A 12,521-nucleotide genomic window follows, 5' to 3' on the forward strand; every position below is an offset into this window, starting at 1 on the left:
TAAGCAGTCATTTACATATGAGTGCTTCCGGTAAAAATGGCAACAAAGTCCGGTATTAAAAAACCCAGAAGTGATGGAAGTACTCGTCTTCGTCGAACAATAAGTTTTAATCACGTTGAAGCCGTCAGCAAAGAACAGCAAAGGCATAAGGAAAACGAGCCAGACAAACCGTAAGTTTTTTAAGGGTTTAAATATACGTAGATCTAGTTGTTTACACAGCCATCTACTGCGTGTTGTCTGTTGACACCTGACCGCGTCACGGTTCAGTTACAGCATAGGTAAATCCCACGCGTTGACCATTCCAGTTTATAAATAGCTCTCACGCATGTATCATGTATCTTGAGGACCATTCAGTAGTGACTGCACGTGCATTTAATGCTGAATGCCAGAACCAAGTAAACACATTCCCCACACATATAAAATCTTGTTCTCGCATCGTATTGAACATTGTTCCTCACTATTGAAAGGAGCTCTTTCGAGTATGGAAATATTAGTGCACTTTTCAGACTTTTGTTGAAGCTTTGCACAATAGAGAGGAGTCTACGTACTTCCTGCACTGGTGTGTTTCTATATTGCATTTGATAGTTGGCTGTAAATCAGGGAAATGTTGATTGAAAACCATAGGATTTCAGACAGTGTCCTACCAGATGGACTGCAGAGAAAATCAGGAAGATTTTTTGAAAGTACAGATAATTACAAATTTCATGAAAGATTTGCCATAGGTGATATTAACAATAATTCTGAAATAGAGATAAATGCACAAAATGTTTACAAGAGAAAAAGATCTAAACTCAGTGACTCAGAAAACAGGAACAATATTAATTCCTTGTCAACTGCAACTGCAGAAGCTGATGTCACTTGCAAGAAATGTGATGCAAATCGAGTTGAAAATATTAATGACAAAATTGGAAATAAGTTTGACCTTACCAATCAATGTGAAGAACATTTAAAACTAAATGAAAATAGATCAGAGATAAGTAAAGAAGAAAAAGATGAAGTTCAAGATCATGATGTAAGATACAGTAGTTTTTGGACAAAGTGGATTCCATCATTTCTGCGGGAACCAGAGTATGTCCTGACATCTCTGAAAGTTAAAGGATTGTAAGTCAGATTTTTGAAAAGTAATTTAGTTGAATTTTTATTTTTTTATTTTCTGGATAAAGTTGCCAAGGGTATTAAGTTCCAAGTTTGTCTCTTCATTTCTTCAAATTCTTATTTTATCTAATTCCTGGAATACAGAGGGAAAAATTGCTCTCTTCTTCATCTTGGTTAAGTACTTCAACACTTCCAGTGTACTTTCATTTAGTGTTTATTTTCATAGTGTTTATACTGCTGAAGAATGGCTGAAATACTGCTGACTCTCCGTTAAACAATATACAATCAATCAGTCAACATACAGTGTTTATCTGTTTATTAAGTGCATGCATCTAATCATGCATTTCCTTTGTTTGGATAACTGCACACACCTTGTGTGTATAGGGGCATGAATAAGTATGATTGCTTCAAATTATTACCAATCAATTATCTTGTTGACAAGAATTGACTTCCTTTATAATTTCATTCAAAAAGTAACTGTGTGGTCACAAATCAAGTCCCAGAACTTTAAAAATTTGATTACAAAGTCTCTCAAGGAGATGCAATTTAATGAGCAATTTTTACATGCATTAATTGTTTTCAGAAGGGTTCAAAGTTGAATACTATCACTGCACCAAGATGGGACTTTTTGTACATGCTGAAAAAATAACAATTTAAGAAAAAGGTGTGATGAAATAACTAAACCAAGCTATTCTAAACAGCTTTATAAAGCTATATAGCTAATTCAAGGTATATATAGCTTAATCAAGAGATTGTGCCGGACCTATATCATGATTTAAAATTTAATGAATACCATTACCTAGCCAGAGTTTTATCTGCATGAAATCTTCATGATGTATACATTTGTTTCTTTTTGTTAATATATGGTCTGTTAAATTTTATGAAATAGTGTTATTATATTTTTAAGTTATTTAATTTTTTTTCCAGAATCCACAAACATGCGGACTCTTTATTTACAACTGACAGTGGATTCACAAATTACAGAGGGCTACTAAACCTGTGCATTCTTCTGTTGGTAAGTGATTACATTGTATTCATAAGTGTACTGATTACACCATCAGAAAATATGGGCTATAAATTGAACTGCATGTCTCTTCTATTTAAATATTATGATTACACAGTAGATAAGTAAGAGAGAGTTGTGCATTATTTTTGTTATGAAATGAAGTTTTTGTTAAGTTTCTCAAACATTTTTACTATAGATTGTGCATTATATAATTTATTTTGCATAGATGGTAATTTTTCTTTATAAACTGATGATTACTACATGTCTACAATAAAAGTTTTTTTTTTATCTTTTATTTATTTGGAGTACAGTGCATTGTATAAGCATTTAGACATAATAGTTTGATAACTGCGTGAACACTGGTTGAACACTGCTTTGACCTTCAGACATTTAGAGCCCCTGTTAGTAAAGGTTAAGGACATTAGGGCTGATATAATTACCATCTTAATCTTAATATCGGTGAAGATTAGTAGTTTGACTGCAGTGTTGATTCACTGGAAAATTTAATAGTTATAAGAATTGTATATATTGAACATTAAAAAAAATATATATATATATATATATATAAAAATTAATACATTTTCTTTAGCATAGACAATGAAAATTGATATTTGTTACATTAAGTTTTGATTAAAGATTGTCATAAGTTATGCATACTTGAACTGGACCTTTGCGTTATACAAGAGCCAGAGGTGGCAGTTAATTATGAACTTATAAATGTGCCGCTCTAGAAGATTACCTACATTCAAGGTTTTTTAATGTACCATAAAAAATAATATGTGAATTAGCATTGATTCCTTACTGTTTAGGTTCAAGATCTGGATTTATCAGATGTACTGATAATCAAACTGGTTTATTCATCATTATTCCTATGCTTATATGTAAAAAGGATGTATACAGTATAGATTATTTATTGTATAGGGACATATACTGGAAATGTGATGGAGAACTGTAAAGAAAAGAAAATTCTTACTTGAGAGAAATGTTTCATGATTTAAGGACCCTCTATACACTAGAGGAAAATATTTTTTGGACATTGAGAAAATTATAGCATGTAAAGGTGTAAGCATTGAGCTTATCTATCACATTTTCAGCACAGGGTGCCTTGCATTTACCCCCAGAAAAAATGTTCAAAGACAATGAAGTACTGATGAGCATAAATCACTGTTGTTTACTTAAGTGGGCAAAATACCTGCACATGAAGTGTTCTATCTATTCATCTTGGCATATTAAAGTGTTACGAATGCTTGATTTGATCGCAAATTAAGTAATAAACTGTACATTTCAATTTATTTTATTCTTGATCAAAGGGCAGATCACTCTATCTGCATAAAAATACCACAAAATCAGAACTCTCTAGGTGCAGTGTATAGAGGGTTCTTAAGGCAAAAAAAAAAGAAACAAGATGTGTTTGTGAAACACTGATGCCCCTGTATGGCAGCTTATGGCGAAGGTTAAAGTTTCTTCAAATGCAAGTCAAATTCCAGGCCAAAAGATAAAAAATGTTGATACCCAAAGAAAGGTCTTGTCTCGAGGAATACACCTGTGGTCTAACTCCTAGGTCAAGGTCAAAGGGTCAAAGTGGTTGGTATCCAAAGGAAGGTCTTGTCACAAGGATTACATATGTGAAGTTTGAAAGCCCTAGCATCAACCATTCAAAAGTTATGGTCAAGGTTAAAGTTTTCAAAAGTAGGTCAAACTCCTAGGTCAAGGTCAAAAGGTCAAAATGGTGGTTGGTATCCAAAGGAAGATCTTGTCACAAGGATTACAAATGTGAAGTATGAAAGCCCTAGCTCCAACCATTCAAAAGTTATGGCCAAGGTTAAAGTTTTTCAAAAGTAGGTCAAACTCCAAGGTCAAGGTCAAAAGGTCAAAGTTGTTGGTATCCAAAGGAAGGCCTTGTCACAAAGAATACACATGTGAAGTTTGAAACCCCAAGCACCAACTGTTCAGAAGTTATGGCCAAGGTTAAAGTCTCATAAAATTTTGCAAAAGTGGGTCAAACTCCAAGGTCAAGGTCAAAAGGTCAAATATGATGGTACCCAAAGAAAGGTCTTGTCACAAGGAGTACACAAGTGAAATATGAAAGTCATAGCTCCAACCAATCAAAAGTTATGGGCAAGGTGAAAGTTGACAACAGACAGACAGACAAACGGACAAACAGATAAACAGACAAATAGACAAACAGGACAAAAACAATATACCCCCGGGATCTTTCGATCCGGGGGCATAAAAAGAGTGTTTTGCTTGAATGGCCTATCAGGTGATACTAGTAAACAAACCAGCATGAGAAAATTTGCATAAATGCTGAGGCCCCTTACCAATTATAATCCTCACTTTTAACTTCTGAAATTTAAGGAGTAAACAAGACCTTGAAAAAAGAGTTCTCAGAACAGTTGACTAAGAGGTCATGTTCCAGGGTTATATGTTATCATGGAATAAAGGCACTTTGTTTGCATAGAAAGTTGAACAGTCTTTAAGAAAATAAATTACATTTGTTCCCTGTTCCAAGGTAATAACCTTGAGACTAAACAGTTGACAAATGCAATCTTTGAATGGTTTAACACAAATAATGCTAATAAAGCCTTCATATTAATAGTGATTTAGTCACATCATTTAAAATAGTCAGTGAAATTTAACTCTTCTTAATTAATATTCTTGTGCTCTAGAAAAATGCTACATACATTATTTCATTTTATAAACTGTATGATCAGCACAATTTAATGTATGTTACTGTAAATTGAAGGTAAACAAAACATGAAATAACTTTGTACATGTATCTGTATTGAACATTAACACTTTCACTATATTTTTGCATATTTATGTAACTATTAAAATAGCAATATAAATAACAATATTATTCAACAATCCTCTTTTAATTTAGCAAATAAACATGTAAAATGATTTAATAATAATATGTTTTGAAAATATTTGAGATGTCATGTCATATGAGTGTTGATTAACAATGTTACTAAGATGTAAGACCTAATGATCCCAAAATCGAAGGACTGTTTTCCCTTAACTTTCTCCTTTCTATGTTGTGAATATAAAGTCAGTAGGTACTGTTGTACCACAGGGACCAGACATGCTATGTGATATACCCCTCTCCCCCTCTTTACATCTATACTTTGAAATTCAGATGTGAAGGGAATAATTGTTTCATAGCTTGTCTAGCTGTGTGTTAAAGGACAGACACAAAGATGTAATATAGACCATTTACTACATCAGAGGCGAGAGGAGTTGATCAACTTCCTGGTTAGAATGTATTAATTTGATAAAAGCATTTTAACAAGTTTAAAGTGGTATGAACAACAAAATCACTTAATGTTCATCCCAGATGCTCAGTTTCTACTTATTTTTGTGCATTTTTTTTGTAACCTCATTTTTTTGTATCTCAAGGAGATATATAAAATGCAATCTTGAACTTAGATTGAGGTCGGTTGTTGACATTTTAGTTTAAGAGATAAGATCTTGGCAGTAGTAATCAGTTCAATATTCTACCTTGAATGATTGAGATAAAGTACAACACAGATAATTTTACTCAAGGACAAGAGATTTGGAACTGAACAAAAAAACAGGCCCCTTTACCAAAAACAAACAACCCCTCGTCACTGAAGACATTTGGACTAATGGTTTTCATTTTTGTTGATTGGTCAAGGTCATTGGAATTGAAAGTTTGAAATTCTTCTTAACATGTAGGACTAAAACTTGAAAAGAAAAAAAAAACATTTAAAACTTCCTCCTTTGACAAATACGTATAGCATACTCCTAGATCCCAACCACACAAAGTGGACAAACACTTGATTTAAGGACATTTTCACAAGGTCAAGGTTACTGGGAGAAAAGTATAAAACTTTTGTTGAAGCCATGTTTTTAACAGAGGATCAAATGAATCTTGCATCTGAGATAAAAATGGCTTATGTTAAAAGCTTTGTCTAGAAAAAATGTTGCTGCATGATACTCCAGTGAAAATTAAGACCAAAGGCTTTTTATTTGTGAACATTTTGGTTTGCACTGCTACATTTTGCCAACTTATTCACCTACAGTACTACATGTATATACCGTATGTATTAGGGACATTGTATTAGTTGTGTATCATATACACCTGTCAGAAACAAATGCAATTCTGGATTTTAAGAGGATGTTAATTATGCATTTAAAATTAAAATACAAAGCAATATAGCTAATTATAATTTACCTAGATTCATTATCAACACTGTATATGAATAATTTTGATACCAGTTAATATAACACTCTTTTTAATTAGGTGCTGTCCAATGCAAGATTGTTAATTGAAAATTTGTTAAAGTAAGTATGAAATATTGGCACACTTTGATTTAGTATTAATTGCACATTTTCAGCATGTTCAAAACATTATTTTTCAAATGAACTTCATTATTTTATTTATCATCAAAACATCTTTTTATTCGCAGGTATGGAATTTTGATTGACCCATTCAAAGTTATCCAGTATTTCCTAGCAGAGCCATACAGTTGGCCAAATGCATTACTTCTGTTTTGTGAGTATTCAGTTTCTCTTCTCTGTACAAATTACATGTAGTTTCTATACATAGATAACAGTATAACTATATGTGTCAAATTATATGAGATTGTAATTTATATATTATATGTACAATATGCTATTTTTCAGGTACAAATATTTACATATTGGTAACATTTACAGTGGAAGTTTTGTTATCAAAGGTAAGTGTTAATGTATAAATACGTAGATGTTTTGTTGAGAATATAAGTTATGACATGCAATATTTGATATATATTTTCAATTTGAATACTTAAGGAGACAGTAATGATCAGTTTTTTAAACTAAATCTGAGTAAAATATAATTGCATATTAAATGCATACACAATTTAAAATGAGAAAAAAAAACCTTAATCATTAAAGGAAATCCTGTCTTCATTATTTCTTCTTCTTTTTTTTTAAAAGATAAAAGCACTATATATTAACGTGATTAAATTACATTATAACTGCACATTCTTTTGTTAGGAATGGCTGCCAGAAAAGGTGGGGCTGGTTTTCAATGTGATCAACCTCCTGCTGTGTCTGATAGTACCAGCCACTGTGATTCTGTATGTCCATCCGAATCCAGGTAAATGTACATCTTAATAAGTTATGTACATGAAAATGAATATGAAAATGAGCATGGCTATATCTAAAATAAACAATGCCGTCTGTCCTTCATAATTTACATGTCCTCATTCCTTTGCTTTCTTTTCTCATTATGTTTGTTGCTGTATTTTGTGTACATGTATATGCCTCACTTTTATGTAATTGTATCATAATGATATATTTAATTTTTTTCCACTATTGAACTATGACAACTTATTAAATACTTTACTTCATTTACCACTGATTGTTAATGCGAGTGTAATAAATGAACTTATATCAGATTTAATTGTGTGATATAGGGTTTTCTGTGTTGACATGTGGGGTTACCAGTGTTGTGTTCTTGAAGCTGGTCTCCTATGTTTGTGTCAATATGTGGTGTCGCCAGAAGAGGTCAGAGGTCAAAAGATCAATCCGTAGACACGTCAGCATGTCAGAACCAGGGGGTATGTATCTGTGTCTAGTCTCAGAGGATTCTGGTATAAACCGGAACCTTTAAAAAAATCTCAATGGTTGCGTATAAATTATTGAATACAGATAAGATAGGGCCAAATAAAAAAATATATGTGGTTCCGGTTACCCGACCTTCCCTATTTTATACCCCCGACCCTAAACTTTTTTTTGGCAATTTTCATATTTTTTCCGGAATTTCCCCCGATTTCCATCAATGGCTCCAGTTTAAGTTTTAGGTTCAGCAATGACAGCCTCCTTGCAAAACATAGTGCAAGTGTTTAATAGTGTTAAATCCAAAGCAAGCTAGCATGTAGGTGTCCCCTACCAATATTGACTAGTATATTATCACACCACATCTAAATGCCATTTGCAAAGCAGTGATAGGTATTATTTAGAAAAAATGAAGAAAATCATTTTGTTAAAAAAAAAAAAAATCCCTACCTACCTACCCTAATTTTTTTTGGAAGTGTAACCGGAACCACACATATTTTTTTGTTTGGCCTAGATAAGATTTATTGAGACCAATTTAGGGCCCTTAATGGGCATACAAGTAAAGAGCAGCACACAAAAGAAGAAAAAAATAAATAGCAGCAACATGATAAAAAAGAAGAAACATACAAAAGATTACAGCAGATGGAGATTATCTTTAATAAATGCTAATAAGACATATATAATTAATATACATATATTTTATATAGAGTTTAGTTTGTGTCCTTGTTTCTAACCTTTTCTTTTGTTCTATACAGATACAAAAGACATGGTGAATGGGGAGGTGAAGACAACCTTTGTTAGTTACCCGGATAATCTCACATTCAGTGGTAGGTTTGTTCACATACAGGTCTACAGGCAATGTAGTTACATGTAGATATCTAATTCACTGTTTTTACATAGACTGATAAATCATTTGAAAGATATATACAGCCTATCATGATTAGAATATATATTTTGCTCACCTGAATTCAAAGCACAAGTGAGTTTTTCTGATCATGTTTTGTCTGCTGTCCATCCATCTATCCATCCGTCTGTCCATCCATCCTTCAGTAAACTTTTCTCATTTTTGACTTTTTTTCAAGAACCACTAGCCAATTTCAACCAAATTTGCCACAAAGCATCATTAGATGAAGGGGATTCTTCAAATGAAGGGCAACACCCTCTTTCTAGGGGAGATGATTAAGAATTAATGAAAATTCAATACATGTAGTATCTTTCAAAAATCTTCTTCTCAAAGAACCAGAATAATTGAAACTTATATGAAAGCTTCATTACATAGTGTAAATTCAAATTTGTTCAAACAATAACCCCAGGGGGTAGGGTAAGTTAATTAGGCAATCAAAAGTTTTACATACCAGGTAGGAATATATAGGGGAAAAATCTGCTGATGAAGAACAGTAGGGGCCATAGTGAATTGGGTGTGTGTTGTGGCCCATGGGCCTCTTGTTAATTACCAGTAGGCTTTCTTATAGTAGATATTTATCTTTTTTAGCACTTCTAAATATTGTCCACGAATATTTTTCCTCATTTTCAGATATGTACTACTTTATATGTGCACCTACTCTGTGCTATGAACTGAACTTCCCCAGAACTATTAGAATCAGGAAAAGATTTCTGCTTAAAAGAATCATAGAAATGGTAAGACAACAGCTAATGGCATATATCTAAATTGTGTATTTAGATTAAGAACACTATGGACAGAAATTGACATGTATTTTAAAATTTCCCTATCTGACACTTTTCAGATGGTTCTGGCCCAGCTGATGACAGGCTTAGTACAACAGGTAGGGATTTATATCTCACATGTACCGGGTACTTAGAATAGATCAGTATAATAAAAGATTGAGATATCTAAGCAAGACACTGTATGCTGGGAAAATTTAATTTATGTTTTCTTTTGACGTGTTCTCTCTTCAGTGTACACATTTTGAAATGAGCTTATTATTAAATTATTTTTAAATCTGCATATGTGTTAACTCTGTCATAAGACATTGATTACAAATGGCTCATTAAATGTTTAATTGAAAATAAAGCAGAGAAAAAATCCTGACATCTGTAAGTGATTAGAGATGGAACCAGAGATTTAATGCCTACATTTGATACTTGTTCCTTGTTTCAGTGGATCATTCCAACAGTAAACAATTCCCTGAAACCTTTAACTGACATGGAAATTCCATTAGTGATTGAAAGACTACTGAAGTTAGCTGTAAGTAGACAAACCTTTACAAATGTTGTTGATTTGTCAGTCATAGGCTATTGTTTTAAATAATACTTGCATGTGTGTAAGTTGAATGTGGATTCTGTTTCAGATTCCCAACCATCTCATTTGGCTGATCTTTTTCTATTGGTTCTTCCATTCCTGCCTGAATGTTACAGCAGAACTGCTGAGGTTTGGAGACAGAGAATTCTATAAAGACTGGTGGTGAGTGCCCTACCTGTAATTTTACAATCTTCACTTTCTCATGAGTGGCTTTCTGTAACCTGTAACTTCTTTCTTATTATGAGGTTACATTAAAGTCTTCATTCTCTATTGAGTGGCATTCCTTACCTGTAATTTGTTTGATTGAAATCAGAGTCTTCACTCTCTGATTTGTTTTGCAGGAACTCTGATTCTATTTCTGAATTCTGGCAAAACTGGAATGTTCCTGTCCACAGATGGGCACTCAGGTAATTAGCCAAAACATGAAACTTTCTATTTTGATTTTTCTATGTGATCAGAAATGATTTGAGTCTAGAGTCTAGTAATTCAGCTTTCCTCCCTTTTTTTTTCAGACATTTATACAAACCCCTTCTTCGACGAGGTGTATCAAAACAGGTGGCTTCTGTAGCAGTGTTTGCGACGTCAGCTTTTTTCCATGAGGTTAGTTCTTGTATAGGCTTTACTACATAGATATGTACAGTATGTTTGATTTTGATCCATTTTTGTACTTTAGTGGTTGTTATTTTTGTCATTTTCAGAAACATTTTGACAATTGAAGCCTTTTTTTGTTTACAGTATTTAGTGTTTTTTTTTTTGTTTACAGTATTTAGTAAGTGTTCCTCTTAGAATGTTCCGGGTCTGGGCCTTTACTGCCATGCTTTCTCAGGTAAGAACAAGGAGTTGTAGATTAACAATATTGTTACCAACATAAATATGAATTTTATAAAAATTATTGAATTTTTTTTTAAAAACCTTTCAGGTACCACTAGCAATGTTGACAGCAAAGTTCTGTAAAGGGCGTCATCAGGTTGGGAACATGATTGTGTGGTTGTCATTAATTCTAGGACAGCCTGTCGCCATCCTAGCCTACGTCCATGACTATTATGTGGGAAATATGCTTCTCTCCTTTCACAACTTAAAGACATGAAGTATTTTACAGTAATAGTTGAGGAACAAAAAGGTTTAATAATGAAATGTAATGATGTGCCATAAAATTGTCAGGCTAGGTATGGGAGATTATATGATGTTTGACAGTTGTCTGTGTTTATAAAACATTGGATGGATTCTAGCAACACATGCATAAGATAAAATTGAAGATTGACTTCTTACACGTATTTGTATTTGATTGTATATAATACATTTATATAAAACTGTATTTTTGTAATGACTGTTATTTGTACAATTTTTCCTATGTACACATACTAGTACCTCACAAGAATTTGTCATCGTAATTTCATTCATTTGGCAATTTAGGTACAAATAATATTTTTAGAAAAACTTTGTAATAAAAAGAGAGAGTTATAAAACTTTTCTTGGTGAATTTCACATGAAAAGGTGATTGTTCACATGATTTCTGGTGAAACTCTTTGTAAGATGAAATTGACATTAGGCTTGTTTGGCTTTGAATTGTAACAATGAGTCATAGAATAATGTACTTTTTGCTTTTATAATCCTGGTTATGTTTGAAAGTGTGCAAATAAAGCTTTCATGTATTAAACATGTGACTAGGGTCTATTTTGTGTTTCTGTCTGTGTATTTTTTGTTTGTTTAATGGAAAAGGTTTGTTCCTGATTAAATACAAATGTATAAAAGCCTTCTTATCCCTGTTTGTCTTAGTGCTTTATTTTTAATAATGATCCATATAGGTGGTTATAATAAGTTGCATTTTCATTGTGCCTTGGACCTACTTTATGCATTAAAAAAGCCACCAGGTCCATTTTAGTTTCACATACATGTATCCAGTCTTTAGGGGGCTTACTTCTAGTAATATATCTACAAGTATCTTGGTGAGAGAAAAAAGTCTTTCTCACTAAGACTGAAAAAATTCAGACTTATCTAGTCAGCAAATCTTTATATATAAAATAAAACACACTATCAGTTTATCCACAGTCTGCCCTTCCTTGACTTTTTGATTTAGGTCAAGTATATTCCAGTAGCAGCAGCAGCTATACTATTGATTGTATGCCAGTACTTTTATATATAACATGTTTACAATGATTATAATTCCTTGATGATCTCCTCTCCCTTGAGATACAACATTGAGCTGTGATTCTAGATGTACATAATCATTAATACATATTCAAATACTGTTATTTAGTGCATTGTAGCTGACCATCAAGTACTTAAAAAAACTTCTACCACAACAATTTGTATCGGACATAAAACTATCCATGATACAAAAACTTAAATGGCTTTGTCTACATACAAGTAGCCTGTATTGTTATATTTTCTGTCTCTACTAAGATTTTAGTGTAACACACACATGAATGTAAATTACATGAATAAAGTAATATGTGACACACTTATTAACCTTATTTATTACTACTCATTATATATATATATATATATATATATATATATATATATATATATATATATATATATATATATATATATATATATATATATATATATATATATATATATATAAGT

The 12,521-nt window shown here is 32.3% G+C and overlaps 1 protein-coding gene across 3 annotated transcripts; it reads left to right on the plus strand.

Moving 5' to 3' along the window:
* The first annotated feature begins 36 nt into the window (after positions 1-36).
* Positions 37-12,394, plus strand: LOC133172483 (diacylglycerol O-acyltransferase 1-like). Of its 3 annotated transcripts, none has more exons than XM_061307369.1 (17): positions 48-170; positions 586-1,101; positions 2,023-2,110; positions 6,369-6,409; positions 6,535-6,620; positions 6,752-6,804; positions 7,106-7,208; positions 7,528-7,671; positions 8,425-8,496; positions 9,204-9,307; positions 9,415-9,453; positions 9,789-9,875; positions 9,979-10,091; positions 10,271-10,336; positions 10,442-10,529; positions 10,693-10,755; positions 10,849-12,394. In XM_061307369.1, the coding sequence occupies exons 2-17, from the start codon at positions 605-607 to the stop codon at positions 11,014-11,016; spliced, it is 1,812 nt and encodes a 603-aa protein (XP_061163353.1). In that variant the 5' UTR covers positions 48-170; positions 586-604; the 3' UTR covers positions 11,017-12,394. The 3 variants fall into 3 exon arrangements, with proteins under 3 accessions (XP_061163355.1, XP_061163353.1, XP_061163354.1); XM_061307370.1 differs by having other exon boundaries at positions 61-170; positions 601-1,101; XM_061307371.1 differs by lacking the exon at positions 586-1,101 and having other exon boundaries at positions 37-170.
* Positions 12,395-12,521: the final 127 nt, after the last annotated feature.

Source organism: Saccostrea echinata, unplaced genomic scaffold, assembly GCF_033153115.1.
Source record: "Saccostrea echinata isolate AGI-Se365-2 ecotype Australia unplaced genomic scaffold, CSIRO_AGI_Sech_v1 ptg000054l, whole genome shotgun sequence".
In the NCBI taxonomy this organism is placed as follows: Eukaryota; Metazoa; Mollusca; class Bivalvia; order Ostreida; family Ostreidae; genus Saccostrea; species Saccostrea echinata.

Bases quoted from the DNA above. Each gene is read 5' to 3' on its own strand.
- LOC133172483 (XM_061307369.1), top strand. From the start codon at position 605: ATGTTGATTGAAAACCATAGGATTTCAGACAGTGTCCTACCAGATGGA. The intron at 2,111-6,368 runs GTAAGTGATTAC...CTTTTTAATTAG, and splicing joins ACCTGTGCATTCTTCTGTTG to GTGCTGTCCAATGCAAGATT. The intron at 10,530-10,692 runs GTTAGTTCTTGT...TTTTGTTTACAG, and splicing joins CGTCAGCTTTTTTCCATGAG to TATTTAGTAAGTGTTCCTCT.